Raw genomic sequence first — 25,936 nt, forward strand, 5'->3', positions numbered from 1 at the left:
CCCTTTAAGTCGAAAAAAGGGCTTCGTCGTGTGTACGGGTCCAGGCTTAAATCGAGGTAACACTGCTAAATTTGACCTAAAATTGTAGTGTAGACAAGGTTCAGTCTCTGCTCACCCATGCTTGGTAGAGACTGCTTAGAAGCTTATAAACTGGCCAGATTTGGACAGTTTTTCCATGGGGCATGGCAAAAGGCACATACCTGACACATTCAGCTTCTGCCAAACTTCAGATTTCTGCTCCACAGCATGGAGCACTAAAATTTCTAAGTAAAAAGACTGCCCCCCCCCCCCCCCCTCCAATCTCATTCTCTGAAAAATTCAGCCAAAATGGTTAAAACTTGGTGAAGTTTTATAAGCAACTGAAAACAGGGTCTTAAAATGGGAAGTGTCAGTCAACTTTAAACTTACAGGTGGTGTTACCAACTGCACCTAGAAAAGTGATTGCTGACAGGTTGCAGTCCTCTAATTTGGCTGCAAAATTACCTTGCTTGCAAAGTCCCTCATCTCTGTCTTGGACTGAAGAAAGACTGTGAAGCTAGCTTTCTGTAGATGTGCCACTTCAATCCTATTAATCTTTTAAAATGTTTTAAAGTCTTAAACAGTTTTGAACTAATTGTTTCAAACTTGGATTCTTCTTATGTGAAGCCAAATCCAAATCCTGGCCTCTTACTGAAATTGCAGCTTCATGATGCACAGAAAAAGATGCACCTAACTTTTAATTATTTTTTGTCTGCGTCTTAAAAAAAATAACACACCCCTCACTAAGCACTTTAGCTTAAGTTTATCATACTTGTCTAATTACAATATCGCTATGCTTGTTTGTAAAAGAACCATGAAAACTACTCAAAAATGAATTTACTGGCAATTAAGTACTTACTTGAAGTCAGCATAGGTATTGCAAATATGCTATTGATTCAGAAAATCCGAGCTATTAAGTTGATAAACTTGTATCTTGTTTCATGTTACATATACTTATTCGGTATACATCTCAACTATAAATTATCCCTTTTTTCAGGTTACAACGCTAGTTAATACCAGTAACAAGGGTCCTTCCAACAAAAAAAGAGGACGTTCTAAGAAGGCCCATGTTCTGGCTGCATCAGTTGAACAAGCAACAGAGAATTTCTTGGAGAAGGGAGACAAAATTGCAAAAGAGAGTCAGTTTCTTAAAGAGGAACTAGTGGCAGCTGTGGAAGATGTTCGCAAGCAAGGTAGGTGGTGTATTTTTGAGATTACTTAAATCTGAGTTTCTCTCAAGTCTGGCTTTTAGCTATTCTTTCTAATGCCCATAATGTTATCGGTGTGGGTTTATCTTCCAAACTTTGTTCTTTAATTTCCCTCAGCTTAAATATCGCTTTAGTAGTTTAAACGGCACAGGTGCCACAGGTAAATACTCTACACTACAAAAGACAGAAATGGATTACATTTTTTAAAGGGCATTTTCAACTTAATTTTGCTCCCGAAATAAACTTTCTTTAGAAGAGGTTTTCTGTAAAAGCTTAGTCTTAAAAAGTACAATTCTTTAAACATGGGGAATGTTTAAAACAAAACATTGCCATACTAAAAATCTGAAGGTGAAACTAAGTGTCCAAGCTGAGAGACTTAGTTAAAAGTAAACGATGCATAAATAGTGACAAGCTGAATTGTAAAAGTTATTGAAGAAATGTTGGTTCACAACATAAGACTTTATATATTAAAAAAAATGCTGTCCCTTTTGGTTGTTGTCTTCTCCAAAGAAGTGTAAGAAAAACTTCTGAAACCAGTCACTACAAAACTTGTGTTGGTAAATTTGTTACTCATAATGACTTACACTTCACTCCTGAGTCTTCATTTTACAGTTCAGTGATGTCCAGTCAACTGATATTAATGGCTACTGTTAGAATTTGTTTTTCATTTACTTGTTTGTGGCTGAAATTGACTAATGACAAAGTATCGTTGAAAATGGTTTGAAGTTTTGGCTCAAACTGGCTGACTGAGATTCTCATTTGCAGCATAAATTTAAAAAGGGACTCATGTGGTGTTGGTTTTAAACAGAAATGTGCAGGAACCCTTGCTTTAAGATGGTCTTCCATCTCTTGCTGCTTGCTTGATCTCTGCTAGAGAGGCAGAGTTTAGTTTCAACTGCGACCCCAGTCAGATACAGTAACTCCTTGCTTAACATTGTAGTTATGTTCCTGAAAAATGCTACTTTAAGCTAATCCAATTTTCCCATAAGAATGAATGTAAATATATATAAATCATGATTGTAAGCTTGGTTGAGGTGGTAGAGTAAGAGGGTGAGATTTCCCAGGGAATGCCTTACTGCTAAATGATGAACTAGCACTCAGCTGAGCCCTCAAGTGTTAACACATTGTTGCTAATGTAGCCTCACACTCTACAAGGCAGCACAAATGGAGGGAAGAGACACAGCATGGCAGAGAGAGACACACACACCATGTGTGTGTGGGGGGAGAGACAGAGAGAGACTGTGTGTGTGTGTGTGTGTGTGTGTCTGAGACATGCATTGCCCTTTTCAGTATGCTGACCCCCCTCTAAGTACATTGCCTTTTTAAGTAGATCAGCAAATTAAGACCGCAGCTGCTGCCAGCAAGTTCCCTCTGTCCTGAGCCCTGTTGTGTCCCCTCCATCCCCCCTGCTCTGTGGAGATGACATACAGGAGCGGGAGGGCGGGGGGACACCCTGACATTAGCACACCTCTTCTCCCCCCGCACAGCAAGCAGGAGGCTCCAAGGCAGAGGGTAGGAGCAGAACTCGGCAGTGGGGGAGGGGGACAGCTCACCTGCCCAGCAATTGATAGCCTGCTGGGTGGCTGCTGCACAGGGAACTTAGGGGTGCTGATGGAGAAACGGGGGGCTGCCGATCTACCCTGGTTCCAAACCCCCACCAGCTAGCTCCAACAGGCTTCTCTTCCTGAAAGCAATGGACAAAGCTGGCGGCTGCCAAACAATGTTAAGGGAGCATTTTGCAACTTTAAACGAGCATGTTCTCTAATTGATCAGCAACGTAACCACGAAAAAAGTTAACTGGGACAACGTTAACTGAGTTACTGTAGTTATTAGTGGTGCTGATGAGTTACAAATGGAGCTTTGTGCAAAGGAGGAAGAAATTCCTCAAGCTTTGTGCTAGTTGATCTTTCCACAATATGTTATAGCAGGGATCGGCAACCTTTGGCCCGCGGCCCGCCAGAGTGCCCTGGCAGGCTGGGCCAGTTTGTTTACCTGCTGCGTCCGCAGGTTCAGCCCATCACAGCTTCCGCTGGCCGCGACTAGCCGCTCCAGGCCAATGGGGGGCTGTGGGAAGCAGCATGGGGCAAGGGATGTGCTAGCTTTCCCACAGCCCCCATTGGCCTGGAGCGGTGAGCTGCGGCCAGTGGGAGCTGCGACCAGCCGAACCTGCGGATGCAGCAGGTAAACAAATGCCCCTGGCCCGCCAGGGGCCAAAGGTTGCCAATCCCTATGTTTATAGTGAAAAGCAGTAATGAAGGTTGTCAAACTGCTTCAATATGACTCCCTCCCCCAGTTAACTTTCCAAAACATAGAACTCTTATAGCTGAAATTTTCTGCACCCGAGTCTGAAAGTGACTCTTTGGGAACAAAATTCCTTCAGCTGTGAGCATTCTATAAGGGTGAAATACTACTTTCACTCTTTAAAGTTTCTCCATTTCTCCTTCCTTTCCCACACCATCAACAACTCAAATTAAACTTGATGTATTAGTAGTGCTAATTGGGCTATGGCCACCCTCCGATTTAAAAACTATTTATAAAGTTTATCCAAACAATCTTTTCTAATTTTTTCTGAGTGCTTATTGGGCATCTGACTCTCTTGGCCCATCCCACTGAAGTTTTGCACTCCTTCCTTGTGATGTTGCATTGTATATTGCTCTGGCATGGCCACAGGGCTGAACTGTTGGGACAATTTGCATGAAGGAGATTGTTAATCTAGCCTATGTGCACTGTGATAAGTATGCAGAGCAACAACAGCCCTTCAGAAAACTTTTTAGGCAAATAACAGTAAATGTTGGGCTCTTCATCCCAAAACCTTTTACTACCTTGCTCTTTCTTGTTCCTACAAAATACAGGTATCTCTGCTCTCATTTGTATATTAAATTGTGTAGGGGGAGGCATGTGGAGCAATTGAATGACTTGATGTATTGAGAGGTGGGTGTGTATGTGTATATATAACTTTTTAAACTAGTCTGACATCCTTTCTCCAGCAGAATGTGAGATAATCTTATTTTGTTCTGGAGCCGTGAAGATGTTCACTGCAATTTCCTTATGCTCACGCCCTTTTCCTTCCCTGCCAATTTTCCCCAAACATCAAGGTCCAATGTACTTGGGAGGTCTCTCTGCCTGTTAATTTTGCACCCCCTCCCCCCCCAACTAATGTGATCTGACTTAGTCTTAATTTTGAATTTTTGCTTCACATTGGGAAATCCTTGTTCTCAAAGTGAACAGATGCTGGTTTTCCTTAGCTTGCATTTATATTTCTAAGCATAAATAGCTGAGGTCTCTACAGAGGTAGAACATACAAGAGTCTGACCAAATCCCTGTGTGCTGTTAGTTTGAAATGTTCCTATCTAAATTGCCATCTGACTTTGCTAGCTCTTCATATCTAAGAATATTATAGGGAGCTCTGTCTCTTGAGAATCTGGCTAATATACAGCATGAATATAACTCTCCTGAAGTGATGCTCGTTCACCATAATTGATTTAATTTCAAAACTAACAGGGTTGGTGTTTTGCCTATGTCTGCTGAATGACAGTGCTTTGATTTTGTTAGGGACAAAATGTTATATTGAGGTCAGTAAACTACATCACCTCCCAATCAAGACTGATATAGAATGGAGAGCTGAATATTAGCATAAAATAGCTCTGGTTCTGTAGCTGAATTAGTGAGCTGTAGTTCTCTATATTGTTGAAAGTGCTTCATTAATGCAATATATGGGTCTTTCTTCTACTCTAGAAATGCTGCTGTGCTGTGGTAGCTCTGCAATGTAGACACTTTGTGCAGCAGTGGGAGAGGTTCTTCGGTTGCTGTAGTAAATACACTTCTCTGAGAGGCGGTGCTAGGTCTTCCATCAACCTAGCAGTTGCCTACACCTGGACTTAGATCCGTTTAATTACATTTGCACACGTTTTTTCACACCGCTGAGTGATGTAGTTAAGTTGACCTAACTTTGTAGTGTAGACCAGCCCTTAAATGTTTATATTGAATAATAAAATAAGACTGGCTGTAGTGTGAGCCTCCTGGGTTGTCAAGACTATATGCTTCTTTGTAGAGGTCTGTTTGGGCCTAAGTTTAAAGCCTGACCTGAACCTGAACCCAGCCCAGGAGTGTCAAATTGTTTTCATACCCAACACTTGTAGGGACTTAATTTTTGCTCCGGGAGCTATGCCCAGAGGTGGGATGGTCTATGCCCAGAGGTGGGATGGTCTATGCCCAGAGGTGGGATGGTCTATGCCCAGAGGATCAGTGGTGTTTTTGCCCCACAGAAGCTCGGCCTGTGAGAACTGGTGAGGTTGGCCCCTGTAGCGGGGAAGCCACCTCTGTCACAGGAACCAGTGGATCGGCAGCTGTTTGTACAGATGCCCTATCTCTGGGATAAGAACAGCTTTGCCACCTTATCCAGAGCATCTGCTTGCCCAGCAGTGCAAGCCCAGGGTTCAGACCTCTGCATGCAGGCCTGGGAGGCTGTCACCCACCACCCCATGCAAAGGAAGGAAAGGGACACCTGTCCCTGATTTTCTTCCAGTTGGCTCAACCTGTCAGCAGCACTGGGATGCTCCTACGTACTGCAATGGTGGTACCATTTCAGCTTCCACTCCCCTTTGAATCAACCACAGTTCCTCTTTGGGGAGTTTGGCAGTGCTACAAAACAATGTCATTCGTGTTCCAGGTACCTTGCTACCAGAGGCAGGGCTGTGATGTCCCCCAGGGATCAGAAGGGCTGGGGAGTGAAGATGGAGTTGAGGGAAGGGGAAGAATATGGGGAGAGAGTTGAGGAGAACAGGACTGTGGGGCAGGGGGAATGGCCGAGGAGGAAGGGCTGAGGAGTAGAGAGGAAAAGCAGAGGAGGATAACAATTAACAGACAAAGTCAGAGGCGGGCTTTAGGAAGTTGGAACCACATGCACACAGCAGAAAAAAAATGACTGAACCTGAGCCCTTAGAGGGTCGAGTGTTTTTGTCTTTTCATACCCAAACCTAACACTTGTCACCAGGTCCAGTTGGGTTACAAGGGTCTAGATCTTGGATCCAGCTTATGTTAAAACTTAAGTACATCTTTCTGAATGGTCATGGGAGTAAAGCTGATCCTGGATGAACTATATTTTGGTTCACAACCACAATCCATGCTGTTCCTATCCGCTTCTTGTCAGCTTCATTGTAGTCATAAGACCGTTTTGAAATGGCTGCATGCCAATGAATATCAAAGTGCGTAAGTATTCTGTAGAGAAACCTAGCGCCCTGGGACCGGAAGAGTGATATGAATAAACCTACTTCATCTAAATTGCCAGCTTGGTCCCTATTCCTTAATTATCACTGTGTTTCTAAAATGTTATTTCTGAACAGCCTGTATAAATTATCCTTGCTTTTGTTCACCAGAAACAATGAGAAATACTGCAAGTAACTGACAAGCAGCTACTACTACTTCTCTATTCCTGAGCTACTGTCTCTAAAGTAGTGCAGCATTAGTCAGTTGGTTCAATCAGGTTCAGACTACTTAAGTGTTAGGTAAAATGTGATCAGCAGTGTCAACTTGGTTCTGTAATCCTATAACTTTGAGTAGTATGTAATAGATAAACCTATCAGAAAAAACTTTAAATAAAACCAAACCCTATGATCCAGTGGTTCTCAACCTGCGGCCCAGTCAGCACATAGCTGCGGCTCATGTGACATTCTCAGAATCATAGAAGTAGTATTGGATGCAGTCCACAATGGTAAATAAGTTGAGAACCACTTCTCTGATTTATAACTTTAGATCTAGCTAATGTAATTCTAAAACTTTAAAAATGACCTTGAAACTCCGATCTAAGCTACAACACTTCTCCTAAAAAGGAGGTAGGTTCTTTGACCGTTCTGGCTGGTGGATATAAGGGAACTGAAGAGGGGATGGTAACTTTATATCTTCTGTTAGTAGAATGTTGGGCTCAAGGGATATGGATGTGCCTTCTAAATGGTTCTGTGAAGATAATGTAGTTGAAAAAACGACTGCTATGGTAAGCATTCCTGTAACTAACTAGCTTCTGAAAGGAACTGGTTAATAACACTACTCCCGTTTGAGAGCATATTCAACTAAACATTTTACTTCAGAATGAAGCTATTCTGAAACTGAACAACAGGACAGATCACGTAACAAAATAAAACAAATCCTCAATTTCCCTTGGTACATCAGAGTGATACAGTTTAGGAAGAGACTAAGGTAGAAAATTTCAAAGGGACAGTTGTCCAAATCCCCATGGAAACTTAATGGGAGTTAGGTGCCTAATTCCTTTAAACTGTTTCAGAAAGCTCAGATAGAGCTCTTATGGTTTAAGCAAACAGATTCTAGTTACTTCCTGAGATATCACAAATTTGTAAGGGCCTCTGCTCACTTTTTGCAGGAAATAAACCAGTGTGATTAATACTGTCACTTGTAGCCAACCAGGTTTGGGAGTTCTCAAATTTTTCTGGCTTATTTTGAAGTGTGACTCTTTTTCTAAAGAGCCTGTAAACATCTGTCTGATCAAGCCAGGCCACGGACATTTCTTTAGAACCAACTATGAAATCCTTATTGTCTCTACCCCTCAAGGAAGGCTCAATGAGGAATGGACAGAATTCCATAATTATCAACTTGCATTTTGTAGGCATGGAAAAAGTGAGTAATCGGGAGTTTTGAACAAAAGGTGGTAGATTGGCAAGCTGCAATAGAAGATCTTTCAGATATAGGGGACCGCATGGAAAGCCTCTTACTCAGTTGAACTGAGCATTGAGGGTGGTATCAGTGGCAAGATGCGGGGTTGGGTGTGTACATTGGGGTGGAGCTATACAGATGGGGCCTCTGATACCAATCTTCTATCCTGGCCTTCAAGTGGTGGAGAATAGGTAGCCCGTGGAACAGATTGGGGTGGAGGGGGGGGGAGGTGAAGGACGTGAACAGTCTGACGAGAGAGGAATATGGAGTGTGAGAGGAGGAGCCGTGGGGTGTGCAGTAATCAAGGTGGGGGATAATTGGAGCATAGTTTGAGGTTTTTAGTGGTGACAAAGCCCTTTGAAAGATATATATATATATATATATATTTTAATTACAATCAGAGGAATGGCCCTTTACTTCACAACTAACTTGTTAGCTTGCTATTTTAAAAACAAAATCCCTTCTCCCCATGCTCTTAACCATTCTAGCTAACATCTGAAGCCAGGTGCAGTATTAATTTTAGAAGTCAACCGTCTTGAGTGGGGAATGAGTGAAGTGGACACTGCTGCCTTTTTTGTATTGAATTTTAGCAACTCAGTCTATTTAGAATAGTGAGAGGAGAAGTATGGATCCTATATTTGGTTCTGACAAGTACATTTAAATGTATTCACTTTACCATACTTTATGCCTACACTTAGTGAAATCCAAAGGAGCATTTTGAATGGCGCATATTTCTTCAAAGACCAGGCACAAGATGAATGCAAAGGAAAGAAATCCTGACTGTTATGATTTACGATAACCAATGATTTCGTCATTTACTTGCATCAGAGATACATGCTCTTAAATTTCTTCCATACCATACAATCCATTCAAAGAAGAACCACCTAACATTTGGTAGATCTCGTACACAAGTTCTTGCTCTCTACTTTTTTCCTCCATTTAAGAGATTGTTACTTAAGCTCTTCAGTTTTTCTATAAAGGCTAAAATAAGTCTTGCTAGTGGGCCATACTATGAAAGCTTGAATGTAACTGCACATCTTAATGTTGAGACTAAAATATGTAATGTTGAGACTGAAATATGCTTAGGTCAGAGTTAATGCTTTCATGCATACATAGTGAGACTGATTTCTTCCCAGCCTTGAAAGTCCCCTGCAGGACTCAAATTGGGTGAAATTTGTCCCCCTAGATATTTAAATAATAATGCTAAATCTGCAACCCTTATGTCAAGATGGCATAACTAGTGTGTGTGTGTGTGTGTGTGTGTGGCAGTCCCATGAGAAATATACCCCTCCCCCCAATCAGTTTTTACCTCCTTGTTGCTTTACAAAAACACTAGATGAAGCAATTGTGTTTGACAGAGGAGACGAACAGAGAATTAGCTTGCTTAAACTTCTTAGCTGCCTACTGCAGGGTTTTTTGCACCTTTTGAAGTAAGTTTGTACTGGCTGCTTTTGGAGCTGCAGGATACCAAACTAGATTGACCAGTGATCCAATACGGTTTTGCAATTCCTATGTCTCAACTTTAGATTTATTTCTGTCCTTAACATCTCCAGTTGAAATGCTGTAACTGGGCAGCTGTAGCTTGATATTTGGAATTTGGTTTTGTTTTACAAAAACTCCAAGATGCTTCATGTGGCAAAACACTGAAAGCAGCATATTGCTCATCTTAAATATGGTTGTGAAGAACTCAGTGGTACCTCATTCTCCGTAGTGATCAGACAGCATCCTATTCTTGGGACCATTCTGTGTGGGTGTGAGCAGGGGTGGCAGTTGAATGCCTTGATGTAAGATCTAATAGCCCACTTATTCAAGAGAGATGTCCAACCTTACATCATTTAATGAAATATCTAACTTTAACTTTAAAGATTCAATTCCAAAGAACTGCTTACCATTTGGAGACACTTCCCAGGATATAACACTACTGAACTTCATAGAGTTCAGAATTAAACTAATTCTAAGCTTTTTAGTCTCAAGACTTTTTTTTTTTTGTACACATTCCTACAAGTTAAACTCTTATCAGTTACTGATTTTTTTTTTTTTTTTTCTTTAGTAACCATGTCAAGGAATAACTGATTAAGCGCCTGTCTGAGAAAATTTTATTTGGGTTAGATTACTATTGGTACATCTTCACTATGAAAACTCAGTATACTATTCCAAGTTCTGTATCCTAGACTCATGGGCTGAAATTCTGGCCCCACTGAAGTCTGAGACTTGTCACAGACTTCTGTGGGACCGAGGAGTTCACCAGACTTTGAAGTTCTTCTGGAAGACAATCAGTTGCAAGAGCACTGAGCATCCTTTCTGCCCGCCCTAAACTTTTAACACTCCCCTCACCCCTTACCCTTCAAATTTGCAAAAATAAGCCAGACTTATATTTTAGGTATGATTATCAATCTCTAAAGCTCTTCTGTCCCCTACCATTCCCCAAAATTCATACATGGTTTATAAAGCTGTCTATGCCAATTTTGGGGTACCGATCACCTCATACATCCAAGTTTAGCAATTGGCTTAGTGTTTAACCATTTATTGTACATTCTGGGATCCAACCCCTGGGACTAACTCTGTCACTGATTTTTAAGTCTACGGAACAGATTGTCCATGGTGGTTCTAAATCAACTGACTGCACCAACATATGGCAATATGAAGTACTAGTGCACTGGGGAAAGCACACTTGGTCAACCTCATAAAAGCTCCTATAAACTTTGTGGATATAGAAAATAAAAATCCTCAGTCTTAACTAAATGTCAGAGAATTCTGAGTTCTTTGTTAAAGTTAACTGATGTAAAATGAGGTTTTATATAGAGTCATAAAGCTTTCATGTGTACTGAATATCTTTTCTATAAATGACTTGTGTTAAATGAAGCAACGTTTGATACTCTTTTTGATTCCCAAGTAACTGTTCTCTTAACTCAAATGTAATGAAAAGTAGAGGCTGTTTTAGAAACACCTCCCTGAACATTCACAATTACATGTTCTTTCTGTGGCAGTTATAACAATTAAATATGTGGAAGAGTGATACTATATTAGGAAAATTCACAGCACCTTTAGGTGTCTTATGATTTATCACCTGGAAATAGACTAGCACATTTTCTGCTGATCCCCAGTGATCCACAGGCCAGTGTCTGAGAATCTCTGGCAGACTCTGAACTGAAGCAAATGTAGGGGCTTGAGGAAAGGAGGACAGTTGAGATCTTGAAATACTAAGCAATCCAAGAATTGCTTTTATCCCTCATGATTCCAAAAGTATTTTTGTGATCTACTTCACTGCAGGTAGTGTGCAGCACCGGGAGAGAAATCTAAATGAGACTACTTGCTCCTCTTAATGTGGACGAACTGACTCTTTCACACTTTTGAATGGTCATGAAGTCAAACTGAATGAGGGTGTCTAATCACGCAAGTGGCTCTTGCCTTTGCATTGTAATAAGATACCAGCTGAAGTTCAGATTTGTTTTACTTAAGTGAGATCCATAGACTACAGTTCAAAAAGTACAGTAGGAATATCACAGTATAATTGTCTTCACTAGGCAACTTGTTTGCATCATTTTTTTTATCTTTATACTGTGAACCACTTTGTAACATATTTGGTGTAAATATCAAAACATTTTGGGGTTTTAACTTCCCTGTGGAGGTAGTTTATAAGCAGCTTTACATCAGTATGATGTAATACCCAACATACAAAGCAGTAGAAAGTGTTTTTACTATCTTGTGAAAAGAAATTGAGATACTTTTTAACAATAAGCCGTGTGGTACATCTTCAGGACCATTCACAGTTTGACTTGTAACAATATTTTCAGCTCTGTTTGAGGCAATGTTTTGTGGCTAGCATTGAAAATAGCCAGGATACCTCCTTTTGCTTCAGAGGGAAACTTCAACTGCCTAAACTGGTGGTATTTTTATAAGGACTATAAATAGCCACACTGGGTCTTGACTGAGAGATCCAAGCACCTAGCTGTCGTGTTTGGATTCTAGGTATTTAAAAGTAGAAAGCTTGGGCACGGAGTCTGCCTCACATAGCCTCTTTCTAGAACGATATACAGGCGCCTCCCGGGTTACGCAAATCCGACTTATGCAAATCCGCACTTACGGAAAAAGTTCCGTAAACTAGAAATAGTGGTGTGGTGGTTTTTTTTGGTTTGGTTGGTTTTTTTGGGTGTAATTGTTGGGTATACTGTACGTTCCCAACTTATGCAAAATTTGAGTTACGCAAGGCGTTGCGGAACGTTTACGTACGACTGGGAGCGTCTGTATATACAGGTTTGAGAAATTGTGGTTAAAAACACTGGAAGTTGCTGGAGACTATATTTGATCTGTTAAGTTTGGTGAAGCTGAATTTAATAGCGGCACCAGTGGGATTGTTGCAGAAATTCCCTAGGGGTAGGCCCTGCTGTACCTTTCTTCTTTGTAGATGAAAGATGCACAGGTTGGTGGGATACAAGAGCCAAATTAAAGTTTTTGTTCGAGGAAGTTCAGTTCTGTGTTTCCAGGTAATTAATATAATTGTTTTTTTCAAAACCTAGACCCTTGTCTACACTACAGGTTACTTTGGTATAATTTCTGTTGCTCAGGAGTATGGATAATCCACACCACTGAGCACTGTAAGTTATACTGACCTAAGTGCGGGTCTGGACAGCATTATGTCAGCTTCTCCTGCCGTCATAGTTACCGCATCTTTCCCGTCGGCTTTGAGTGTCTCCACCACAAGTGTTACAGTGGCGTAGCCATATCGGTGCAGCTTTACCGATGTAAGTGCTTTACTGTAGATGTAGCCCTAGCATTAACTGGAAACCAGGAAATTTATACTCCTGTCTCCTTCTCTCCCCATCCCCCATTTCCCCCTCCCCCCTGGATTTTTCTTCAGAGATAGTCAACTTGAAATCGAGCCAACTAGTTTCAGATATTCTATTCTACTTTTAAAACAACACTTCCTTGTGTGGATTTTAAATGTTTTATCGCTTGTTGCTGTGTGAAAAACCCATGCAATCATGGGACTCTGACTATACACACAGAATTTGAAAGATTAGAGAAAAAGTCTCTTCTCTGCTTCACTTTGTTTATTCAAATGCTTAGTAATCTTGGCTGTAAGCTGCAGCAATTTGTAAGGGAGTGAAATTTCCACAAGTGTATTTAAGTTCACTGTAACCCTTCAAGTTATTGTAAGCATATTTAAACATGATTAGAGGCTTCATGTTGTGTGATGTCTGCAAGCTTTGTAAGTTGAACCCTTGCCATACCTTCTTTACTGATGCTTTTAGCGTGCTTGCTGAAACTTTGGTAATTCCCCCCCCCCCCCACCCCCCCCAAGGTTCTAGTTCCTCTAATTTGAAACAAAGGCTAAAACTGAACTTCGGTGCAAAATCTATGAATCTAGTGTTTGTGACATTTTTAATGCTTCCTGTCCACACTGGGAAGAGTGAAGTGTAGGTACCTTCAGTTTTATAGTAATCACTGGATGTAGTAACCCAGGAGTGAACACTTTCTGATACTTTCTAAGATTGAACTCATTCAGATAAATTCCTTATCTTTCAAAGTGTAATTCTGAAATGAAGTATGTAACATTCTAAACCTGAGAAAAGACATTCTTGCTGATATTTGTGCAGGTGACTCAATGAAGAGTGCCTCAGGAGAGTTTGCAGATGACCCCTGCTCCTCAGTGAAACGTGGGAACATGGTACGAGCAGCTCGTGCTCTCCTGTCTGCTGTTACCCGGCTACTTATCTTGGCTGACATGGCGGATGTCTACAAGCTACTTGTTCAGCTTAAAGTTGTAAGTGTGGTTTTTCATCTATAACTCAGTATTTCATTTTCCATCGTCCAGCGTATGTTAGGCTTATTCTGACAAGCTGTCTTTTTTGTGTGTGTGTGTGTGTGTATTGTCCCTACAACTAGTCTGTTCTTCTGCTCCCAAGTCTGTTGCTCCCAGTGCAAACTGGGTCTGTGTTTTAATGGGTGTGCCGACCCATAATACCATATGTACATGATAGTGTTAATGTTGCTTTATCATACTGGGCTCTGGAATTGCCTTTTTAAATACAGAAAAATATGTGGAAGCATGTTACTTGGAGGAAAAACCTATTAGAAAAAGCTGCCCCAACTTAATCTACTAGCTTTCAAGCACCATATAAACTTGTTCATAAGCCGAATTTTTTTAGTAAAAGGAAGCACCAGAGAAGGGGGTCGGCTTATGAACGGGTATAGAGAGGGAGAGGTGGGACACAGCCCCTTCCCCCAACAGCGGGAGCAAGGAGAGGCAGCAGAGGCAGAAGGGAAGAGGCGGGGCCAGAGTCTCTCTGCTTCTGGCCACACTGCTCTCCCCCCATCCTCCGAAGCAGCTGCAGCCATGCTGCTTGGCCCCGCCCCCTAGAGCAGGCTGTGGCCGCACCGCCTGGCCCGCTGGAGCATGCTGTGGCCGTGCCTCCTGGTCTGGCCCGCCAGAGCAGGCTGCGGCCGCGTTGCCCAGCCTGCCGGAGCAGCTCCAGCCAGGCCAGAGACATCCTCCCAGAGAAGGTGGGAAGGGATGGGATGGGGAGAGTGTGGGGATCCTGGGCTAGAGGTAGGGTCATGTGGGGGGTGATCACAAGGGTTACTCCCCTGACTCCCAGCTCCTCTCCCTCCCCCCCGCCCCCCAAAATTTCCCCACCAGTTGCTGTCCCGGCCCATCAGGGTAAGCAGCTGGTGCGCCAGGACACTGTTTATCTCGAGCGTCCGCAGGCACGGAGGTAAACCTAACCATATTGGCTCAACAGCGGTTTATCCTGGTGGCCCAGGAGCCAAAGTTTGCTGACCCCTGAATTATAGGGTCGGCTTATAAACGGGTTATACAAATTTCCCATTTTTACTTACCTATCTTGGGGGGGGAGGGGCAGCTTATAAATGAACCGGCTTATGATCGAGTATATACAGTATACCTGAAGTTTAAAAAATAACTGCTTGTTAAAGTGAGCTATAAAATGTCTTGGATTTTTCTGCAAATTGTACGCTGGATGGTAAAAATATCTACACTCTCTTGTAGGTGGAAGAAGGTATCCTGAAATTAAAAAATGCTGGTACTGAACAGGATTTAGGAATACAATACAAAGCGCTCAAACCAGAAGTGGATAAGCTTAATATAATGGCAGCCAAAAGACAGCAGGTACAGTAACAGTACTTTTTTTGTTTGGTCTTCAGTGTCTTAGCTCTCTTTCCCACCCACCCCCACAAAAAAACAAACAAACAAACAAACAAAAAAAAGAACAAAACAAAACCACCTTTCGGAAACATGACTGGGCCCCTCTGCATGACTTCTAAGCCCAAGGCATTACTAATAAACATTGCATGTTCTGTTGGTTGCTATGCAATGCACCCACAGTGTTCAAAAATTGAATCTGCATTCTAGTAATAACTCTGTTCAGATGTAGTATAGTACTTATTATAATGAATTTATAGACGAATACATTTATTTTTAATGGAACAGGCACTAATGCAACATTTTTTCCCCTGCTTGTGGTCTCTCCCCCTCCAACCCCCACTTCCAGTGTTAGGGACTTGATTTTAAATTTAAGTTGAGAGATGCAAATGTATGGTTCCCACAGCAACTGTAACTTGGCAACATTGCACAATCTTAATGCCTTAACATTTTGGTACTTCTGTACAAAACAATACATATAAGTAAGGGAGTAGAATTATGTTTCCTGATAAGTAATAACACTGAGTTTCTGAGTGTATAGTCTAAACCACAGTGTTGCATTAATATTGGGTATTTGCATTTATTTAGGGTGTTTGTTTTGGATTGTCTCATTACCTTGAGCAAATAAACGCTTCGGCAATCTCTCCACTATTTTCTATGCAGCCTCCTTTAAAGGACTTTTTGGGGGGAGGGGTAGTCAATATCTGTACCTCTGACTAACTTGGTGAACTCTGGCTTGATCTTAAATGTGTGTCGATTTTGATATGCTTAATGCTTTTGCTGTCATGACTCATTCCTATAGATAAATAAATGTCAGTTACATTGAAAAGTAAAGATGGGTGAATAGTCTTATCAGTTTGAAATGGTGTGGTCTTTCTAAATTAACTATTTCATTAATGTTCGTGCTATTTGTATGAAGTAAAACTTCTAGCATATCACTGACACACTCTTATTCTAGCTTCCTTTATATGAATAGACAATTGGATAATGCCTATTTTAAAAATGTAATTAGTGAAGTGCAAGACATTTTGCCTGAAAACAGTGTGTATATTTATTATAATAAATATGCAAGTGAGATAGGTGGGGGTTTGTGTTGCTACATGATCTGCTATGTGAAATGTTTGTCTTCTGCCACAAGAGCAGTGTTTGTGCTCATCATGCCTCCTCCGCTTAGTTATAGGTCTCTTGGCTTCAGTATTATCCATCCCTCTTAAATTTCTGCTTGGCATGTTTACTTCGCCTTCCTCTTTGCTGTAAGGTATCACTATTAAACTTAATATTTCTCTGTCAAGTGCTTATTGTCCCTCTGAGCATGATGTGACTAGAGCTGTGGGACTCTAAACTTAACAAGATAGTGGCAGAGCTGGGAATAGAAACTGTGATATGAGGCTGATCACTGTTTTAATTTCTTCCACTGAAAGTAGTACCTAATTGGTAGCTAGCTTCATTGATTTAGTATGTTTTGCCTTTCATAAACTGCATTAAGTTCCTCGTATGAAAGATGCTCACAAGTATTGGACCTCCTATTTATAATGGTCCTACTCCAAAAAGAGTATTTGTTTGGGAAAACTCATGCAGGTGTAGTTAAATCCAAATTAGCTGTAAATTGTAGCTACTGGCTTAGTGTCCAGATGAAACGAGGCATGGATGAGAGGTGGCTGGTGAAAGCTCAGACTAAATAAAACTGAGGTGAAGTGGTTGCCAGAGCATACATCAAGCATTATCTTCCTCCTCTCATTGTTTTGTTTGTGCCCATCAAGTATTAAAGGTAGCAATCCAGAAAATGCTGTTAAGCAATCACTTGGTAGCAGTGTAAAGATTTTATTACCTCTTCACTCTGGTTTGGAGATTCTTTCAGATGCAGACCTTGCTACTATCGCCTCAAGCCCAGATTCCTGCAACATTGTCTACATGGGACAACCCTTTAAATCAGGGTGGAAACTGAAGCTGGTCTGTACCGGCTTTTAGAATTTTAAAGTTCTTCAAATGCTTGTTCATATCGATTCCAATTAGGTGCGCGCGCGCCGTGTGCACGATTGTCGGAAGATTTTTACCCTAGCAACGCTCAGTGAGTTGGCTGAGGCGCCCCCTGGAATGGCGCCCTTATGGCGCCGGATATATGCTCTGGCCGACCCAGCGCCCCCTCAGTTCCTTCTTACTGCCCATGACGGTAGTTGGAACTATGGAGCGCAGCTTAGCTGATCTCCACTTCCCTAGTTCTTAGCTCGTTTATACTTGTAGATAGTTTTTATAGAGTAGTTGTTAGTAGTTTCTAGTTGTAGTTATTGTTGTTAGTGTACATAGCAATTTGGGGGTAAGAGGCGTCTCCCCTTCCCTCCCTCCCAGTACCTGGGCTCATGCCTAGGTCTCCGGGTTTCAAACCGTGCTTGGCCTGCCTTAAGCCAGTGCCTAAGGGAAACCCCCATGACTCCTGTTTGAAGTGCCTGGGGGAATCCCATCAATCAGATAAGTGCCGTATTTGTAAGGCATTCAAGCCTTGGACTAAAAAGGAGTGGGACATTCGCTTGAAGCAGCTCCTTATGGAAGCGGCACTTAGCCCAATGTCCTCGGTTCCACGTCGAGACCCGGTGCTGACCCCGTCGGTCCGAAGCGCGCCTCTGGCACCGGAAGCAACAGCTCCGTGGCCCGGCACCGGATGTCTCCGGCACCGCCAGTGCGGCATCACTTGCTGTCTCTGGGACCCAAGAAGCAGCACAAGCACTCCTGTGAAGTTGCCGGCACAGCCTGTGCCTTGCTCGGAGCAATGTCCCGTGCTGGACTGCCTCGCGAAGGCTCCAACTCTGGCACCGTTGATTCTGGCACCACAAGCGCCGTTGAGTCCGGTGCACGTAAGCTCCCCATTGTGTACCGCGGTTGAGCTCAGCCTACCTTCCACCCCAAAGACTTTCTCCACGGCACGCGATCTGATTGCGCTCACCGAGCCGGGACTGTTGAAACCTTCGGTGCCACCGTTGCAGGCTGTTCCCTCGAAAGGGAAGCCTCCATGATGCACCCTCCGTTGCAGAGTGAGACGGGACGGCACCGATCCGGTTCCCAGTCCCTGTCCTGGTCCTGATCCAGACACTGGTCTCGTCCACTGCACTGTTCACAGTCCCAGCACCGATCACTATCTCGGCGCCGGTCGCACTTGTGGCGCCGCTCTGCCTCACGAAGATCATCTTCCCATTACGGTCGGTACCGGTCCAGCTCCCGGCGCCCATCTACTCTGAGTTGATCCTGGCACCGCTCTGCCCGTAGATCTTCATCAAGATCCAGATCTGCCTCCCGGCACTGATACGACCGTCGGTCCCGATCCAGGTCGTGGTACCGCTCAAGACAGTGGTGCCGAACCCCATCTCCGCAGCGCGGGGTGACCATGCGGGACAGTGCGACCCAGCATGAGCGATTGGCTCCACCGTGGCCATCCTGCCCCAACTCGAGGTCATCCCAAGCAGAAAAGTGGCTACCATGACCAAGACGTGGATGTTGCTAGCCAATGGCACCATGAGGGGCAGGATCCTGCTCAGGGACCCCCACAATGGTCCTTTTGGACACTTTGGGCATACCATCAGGCCCAAGGTGTCCCCTCGGGGGCTTCTCGCTCTGCCCACTCGGAACCCTGGGTCCTGGAAGCCAGCGTCAGTCAGGGCCCCCCCCGGGGGGGGGGCTCTGAGGCGACGGCCCTCCCCCCGCCTCAGGCCCATGCCCCTAGCAGGGTGGACCTGGGCCGCCCGGCCCCCTCCCCCCCCCCCCCCCCCCCCCCCAGCAAGACTTGCCCCAGGACCCGTTAGTCCCTGGCATTTCCTCCTCCTCTTCGCCTGACGAGGCGGTAGCGGGTACGTCCTCCTCTGGCCCCCCACCTATAGACCTCCGTGCACACCAAGACTTGCTTCGCAGGGTGGCACAGAACATGGACCTCCAGGTGGAGGAGGTGGTGGAGATCGAGGATCCGGTAGTGGACATTTTATCTGCCGATACCCGAACATGTATAGCTTTGCCGTTTATTCGGACCATCCAGGCTAATGCCAATACGATCTGGCAATCTCCAGCATCCATTCCTCCCACTGCCAAGGGAGTGGAGAAGAAGTATTTGTATATTCACCCCCAACTGTGCTCCCTCATTGTACAGTCTGTTAATGAGAGGGAAAGATACGGCCAATAAGCTCCTGCTCCTAAATCCAAGGACGCTAGATGCCTGGATTTGTTTGGGCGCAAGATATATTCTACTGGTGGCCTACAACTCAGAGTGGCTAAACGGCAGGCCCTCTTGAGTCGCTATAATTATAATACCTGGAACTCGAGAAAGTTCAAATAGCTTATTCCTCAGGAGTCCAGGGAGGAGTTCGGGGCCTTACTAGAGGCGGGCAAGAAAGTAGCCAGGACATCTTTGCAGGCCTCAATAGATGCGTCAGACTCAGCGGCTAGGACTCTAGCCTCGGGCGTAGCTATGCGCCACATTTTGTGGCTGCAGGTCTCCGGTCTCCCACCAGAACTGCAGCAAACTATTCAGGACCTGCCCTTTGATGGCCATGGTCTATTTTCAGACAAAACTCATTCCGGAATCTGAAGGATAACCGGGCCATCATGCGTTCATTGGGCATGCATACTCCGGTGATGCAACGTAGGCCCTTCCGACCCCAACCACAGCGCACCTACCCTAGCCCCTGGCCGAGACAGGACTTCTCTAGAAGACACGGCCGGGGTGGTAGGAAGAAACAATCTGGTCCTCATACGGGCCAGAACCAGGGTCCCCCCAAACCATCGTCTGGGTCCAAACAAAACTTTTTTGAAGGTGTGCCCGAGGGCGGAGCACCAGTCTCCTTACAGGATCCTTCCCCACCTTTCACCATCCGGCTCTCCTATTTCCTCCCTGCGTGGTCCCGCATAATGTCAGACCGTTGGGTCTTACGTATGGTGGAAAGTGGATACCGCCTTCCATTTGTTTTGTCCTCCCCTTTCCCACCCTCCCTCCCCGTCCCTCTTCAGGGACCCCTCTCACGAGCGGCGACTCATACAGGAGGTGCAAACGCTCCTAACTATCAACGCTATAAAGGAGATTCCAAAGGAACTGAGGGGCAAGGGGTTTTACTTCCGCTACTTTCTAATCCCCAAGGCAAAGTGGGGGCTACGACCCATTCTGGACCTGCACGGACTCAACAAATTCATGGTAAAGTTGGGAAGTTCCACATGGTTTCCCTGAGGACCATTATTCCTTCCCTGGAGACTGGTATGCCGCCCTTGACAAGAAGGACGCGTACTTCCACATAGAGATTTACCCGCTGCACAGGCGCTTCCTTCGCTTTGTGGTCAACCAACAGCACTTCCAATTTACCGTCCTTCCCTTTTGGCCTATCCATGGAACCAAGGATCTTTACAACGTGTGTGGCCGTTGTGGTTGCCTCACTCCGTCGACATGGGATCAAGTGTTTACATACCTCAATGACTGGCTCATTCGGGGTCGCTCCAGGTGCAATCTCATGTTCAGTTCACCATGAGCTTGTTCAGACAGCTGGGCCTGCTGTTCAATGTTGAAAAGTCCACTTTGCAGCCAACCCAAAGAGTAGACTTCATCGGAGCAGTCCTGGATTCAAATCTCGCCCATGCGTGCCTACCGCACGCCTGCTTTCCATCCATGGCGAGCATTATCCATGGCCTCGAGAGCTTCCTGACCTCAACAGCATGGACATGCCTCGGTCTCCTGAGTCACATGGCGCCTTGTACCTTCGTAACCAGACACGCCAGACTGCGCCTTGTCCGCTTCAGGCCTGGCTGTCAACCGTATACCGCCCAGGCTGGGACAGCATGGGCACAGTTGTCACCGTACCACTAGAAATCTTAAACTCACTGGACTGGTGGCTGAACTCCACCTCGGTATGCGAAGGGATGTCGTTCCATGCCCCGCAGCCCTCCCTGGTTCTAACCATGGACGCCTCATCTCTGGGCTGGGGCGCTCACCTCGCGGACCTTCACACACAGGGCCTTTAGTCCACACGAGAGATCCCTGCACATCAACATATGGGAACTGAGAGCAGTACACCTGGCGTGTCAGGTGTTCTGCAAATACCTTCAGGGCCGTTGTGTTGCAGTTTTCAGACAACACAACGGCCATGTTTTACATCAACAAACAAGGGGGAGCGTGATTGTCCCCCCTCTGTCAGGAAGCCATTTGCCTGTGGGAATTCTGCATAGCCCACTTGATCGACCTGGTGGCGTCGTTTCTCCCAGGAGTCCAAAACACCTTGGCAGATCCTTTCTGGCTCACGAGTGGTGGATTCGCCCGGACGTTATCCATTCTGTTTTCTGGAAGTGGTGGTTTCCCCACATAGACCTTTTTCGCCTCTCGCAAGAATCCGAAGTGCCAGGTGTTCTGCTCTCTCCGGGGCGCTCTCCGGGTTCTCTATCGGACGCCTTTCTGATGCTGTGGAAAGGCCACCTGTACTACGCCTTTCCTTCATTTCCGTTGGTCCATAAGGTCCTTCTCAAGTTGCACAGAGACAAGGTCCACTTAATCTTGATCGCCCCGGTGTGGCCCAGGCAGCATTGGTATACCACTATCCTCGATCTGTCGGTGACCACTCCATTTCCACTTCTGTTGTGACCGGACCTGATCGCTCAGGAACACGGCCGACTCTGTCATCCAGACCTGCAATCCCTCCATCTCATGCCATTGATGCTACATGGCTAACTCAATCTGAGCTACGTTGCTCCTGCTCAGTGCAGCACGTACTTTTGAGTAGCAGAAAGCCCTCTACTAGGTCCACATATATATGGCCAAGTGGAAGCGTTTCTCCTGCTAGTGTTCCCTGAGCAATACTGCCTCTATGGAAGTGCCAGTACCTACCATCTTAGATGACCTCTTGTCCTTAACAGCAGGGCCTGGCAGTTTCATCCATCAGAGTACGCCTAGCAGCGATTTCGGTCTTCCACCCAGGCAAAAATGGGTGCTCAGTCTTCTCCAATCCCATGGTCAGCAGGTTCCTCAAGGGATTGGAATGTCTGTACCTTCAAATTTGGCACCCGGCCCCTGTGTGGAACCTCAACCTGGTCCTGTCCAGACTCACGGTTGTCCCGTTCGAGCCGATGGCCACTTGCTCGCTCCTGTACCTTTCCTGGAAAACAGCTTTCCTTGTCACTATCATTTCGGTGAGACGTATGTCGGAGCTTCGAGCCCTCACATCGGACCCACCGTATATGGTGTTTCATAAGGACGAGGTACAGCTGCGACCACACCGTGCCTTCCTTCCTAAGGTGGTGTCTGCCTTTCATGTCAACCAAGACATCTTCCTTACGGTCTTCTATCCGAAGCCGCACGCTTCTTGACGAGAACAGCTGCACTCCCTAGACGTTCGCAGGGCCCTTGCATTTTACATCGAATGAACGAAACCTTTTAGGAGGACGACCCAGCTGTTTGTAGCTGTGGCAGACCAGATGAAGGCCCTTCCGGTCTCCACCCAGCGCATCTCGTCCTGGATCACATCATGCATCTGTGCGTGCTATGATTTGGCTGGTGTCCCAACTACGCACCTTACTGCCCGCTCCACTCAGGCTCAAGCTTCGTCCTCCGCCTTCCTGGCTCATATGCCCATACAGGAGATCTGTAGGGCAGCAACTTGGTCATCTGTACATACCTTTGCTTCCCACTATGCCATAGTGCAGCAGTCCAGGGGTGATGCTGCATTTGGTTCAGCGGTCCTTCACTCCGCGACATCTCACTCCGACCCCACCGCCTAGGTAAGGCTTGGGAGTCACCTCATTGGAATCAGTATGAGCAAGCACTTGAAGAAGAAAAGATGGTTACTCACCTTTGTAACTGTTGTTCTTCGAGATGTGTTGCTCAGATCCATTCCAAACCCGTTCTTCCCCCTCCGTCGGAGTAGCCGGCAAGAAGGAACTGAGGGGGCGCTGGGTCGGCCGGAGCATATATCCGGCGCCATAAGGACGCCACTCCAGGGGGCACCTCAGCCAACCCACCGAGTGTTGCTAGGATAAAAATCTTCTGACGATCGTGCACGTGGTACGTGCACACCTAATTGGAATGGATATGAGTGTAACATCTCGAAGAACAACAGTTACAAAGGTAAGTAACTGTCTTTTTTGCTTCTAACATAGAAATGCATCCTCTTGAGCGAGGTGCTGCCTAGATGCCATGGTAACTCTAATAAATGATGGCTTGGGACTGATCTACCTGAGATGTTTTCCTTCCTTTGCCATACTGCTGCCACCACCACAGTCAGTGAGGGTGCTTGAGCTAGAGCCCACCACACTTTCTCTGTACCTAGTCCAAAATAACCTGGCCTTAGGGATGTAAATACCGTTTAAAAAGTTAACTATTTAAACAATTAAAAATATCGTCTGGGTATGGCGGCCAGGGTGGCCTGTCCCGGGATTAACCTTTTACATCCCTAGTCTGCCCATTTACCTAATCTTTTGGTTTTTTATTCTAGTTTGGGGAGAGACTTTGTCAAGAGTTACAAATCGATTTAAGGCCTGTACCTGTAGAGCCCAGGATAGGAACTGCTTTGTACTCTGCATTTACTTAAGTCAAAGATATATAGTATAAATGTTGAAAGGGAAGTTGTAATTGTAGGTGTTAGTAAAACTAATAATAAACTTTTCAGAAAAAATTTAGTAGCTGTTTTGGGGAATAGATGTATGAATTCTGTATGAGGCTAACAAAGTATATTGGGCATAATTGCTTATTATTCCAGCAAATTGAAAAGCTTCCTGCCTCTGACTGTTTCATTTAAATGTATGTAGACATTAAAAAAGCATCTATCCAGTGCCCTGAGTGCCTTTGCCATATATGGGGAAAAATAAAAAATGAATGCAGCTGCCTCCCTGAACATTAAAAGAGAAGAGGAAAACCACTCCAGTTGCAGACTTCCCACCCTCACTGCATGCATTCCAGCCCAATGCCTGGAAAATGTTCTACAAAAACTATTTCTTATCGGACTGCTGATGGCAGCTACCTGCCTTATTACTAAAATCACTAGGTTTTTTTGTCTTGTTTACAGCGGGAGTGCAGTGATTATTTCCCTGTATTTGTCCTTTTAGGGAAGAGGAGTAGTATGTTATCTGTCTTACCATTCATTGTAGCTCTGTCTATGTCTAATACTTTCTAATAGTAATAATTTTCACTCTTACTCTGCAGACCTCTATCTTCATTGCTAGTAATCTCTTTATTAGCTTCCCTGATATGGCTTAGCTTTCAGGGGAGTGGTAGTCTGTGTTCGTACAGCACTTCTCTTAAATGGGGAAGGTTCTGGTTTTTAAGGAAATATAACTATGCCAACAAAAGACCTGGTGTAGATGCAGTTATACCAGCAAAAAGTCTTGTAGCTTATTCATTCAGGAAACTGGCTTAAACTATTCTTAAGCCAAAGAAAGCTGTCTCCATTAAGGAGGCATTGGAGGTATAGCTATACCAGCAACCCCTTTTAATTGTAGGCAAGGCCTAAATATCTGCAAAGATTAGAGCAGGGGTTCTCAAACTGGGGGTCGGGACCCCCTCAGGGGGTCGCAAGCTCTCCACCTGCACCCCAAACCCCGCTTACCTCCAGCATTTATAATGGTGTTAAACATATAAAAAAGTGTTTAATTTATTTTGGGGGGGGGGGGTCACACTCAGAGGCTTGCTATGTGAAAGGAGTTGCCAGTAAAAAGAGTTTTGAGACCCACTGGATTAGAGCGACAGACAGGATTGACTATGACTGAATGTGGGAGAGGAGAGACTCAATATTAGAACACCCAGGGAAGATTTTAAATGCCCAAAACAACTTCTTAAATGAGACTGAAGAAAACACAGGGCATTTCTTGAGTAGTCAAGTACATTCCTCCTTAATACAATTCACAGTTGATTAGTCTTCCCATTCTTTCTTATGTGCATGCATAAAAGGAAAACACCAAAAGATGATCTGATAGATTTTGCTACAGCCCGAGAATTTAAAAATAGAACCTGATCCTAAACCATAGTCCCTGACAAATGTGCATGGCACCTTTGGATTCTTGACGGACGTGTGTGTGTGTGTGGTTTTTTTAAATAAATGGTGTGACCCTATCCTGGATTGTTTGTTTATTTTATTCAATGGCAGTGGGACCCTTTCATAGTCTACATGCACAAGAGGAAAGAGTGAGGCATTATTGCCTGAGTTACGTATCCTTTTATGGAAGGAAAACATGCCTTTCTCATGTTCCATTGGTTTTTCTCAGCGCTCTGAGCTGAGGGGTGAAAACATTATTTACTTCTTTCCTTTGGAAAAGAATGCTTCAATTACTGGTATGCTAGTGATCTTTCTCCTCAGTTACATGTAATGCAAAATGCACTCCCATATCTAGTGTACAGTCTCATTTTCTTGGAATGTAGTTGGCCATACATTTAGATTAATTCAAATAAAACATGGCTTTTCACTATGATTTCCTCCCCCCCTACCCCCTGCAGTCTTTAGTGAACTTCAGCATTAGGGAAGGGAGGGAGAAGGGAAATATTTAACTACAATGCTAAGGTGTTTGGCTCAATGTTTGGCTTAGAGTGGAAGACTTTGTATTCTGTAAGCTGCTGTTACAAAAACTTATTGTTACTGCTCTAAAAGATTTAAGCTCATGTACAGCAAAAATGTTTCGAGAACCAAGTGTCCATCCTTTAAAACATCTTGAAATTACAAATGAAAAACCCAAAAGGTGAGAGCTTTATGGCCTTTGAATAAATGTTTGAGACACTGAAAATTCAGATTTATAATTTGACTTCTGTGCTTATACACTGCTATTGTGTGAAAGATATTAGATAAATGTGTCCACATCTTGGGAAAGGAAAGTATCTGGAATTTAGTCAGCTCTCACACTTGGCAATAAAAACTAGCTTGGCTCTTACCACTAATCTAAAAGAATA

General features: G+C 44.4%; 1 protein-coding gene across 1 annotated transcript in view; it reads left to right on the top strand.

Moving 5' to 3' along the window:
- CTNNA1 (catenin alpha 1) overlaps positions 1-25,936 on the top strand; it is a 221,136-nt gene that overhangs the window by 40,075 nt on the left and 155,125 nt on the right. The window contains exons 3-5 of the mRNA XM_034780411.1: positions 1,016-1,211; positions 13,487-13,653; positions 14,899-15,018. Coding sequence (XP_034636302.1) covers positions 1,016-1,211; positions 13,487-13,653; positions 14,899-15,018 — 483 coding nt within the window. The remainder of the gene's footprint in view (positions 1-1,015; positions 1,212-13,486; positions 13,654-14,898; positions 15,019-25,936) is intronic.

This window comes from Trachemys scripta, chromosome 8, assembly GCF_013100865.1.
Source record: "Trachemys scripta elegans isolate TJP31775 chromosome 8, CAS_Tse_1.0, whole genome shotgun sequence".
NCBI lineage: Eukaryota > Metazoa > Chordata > Testudines > Emydidae > Trachemys > Trachemys scripta.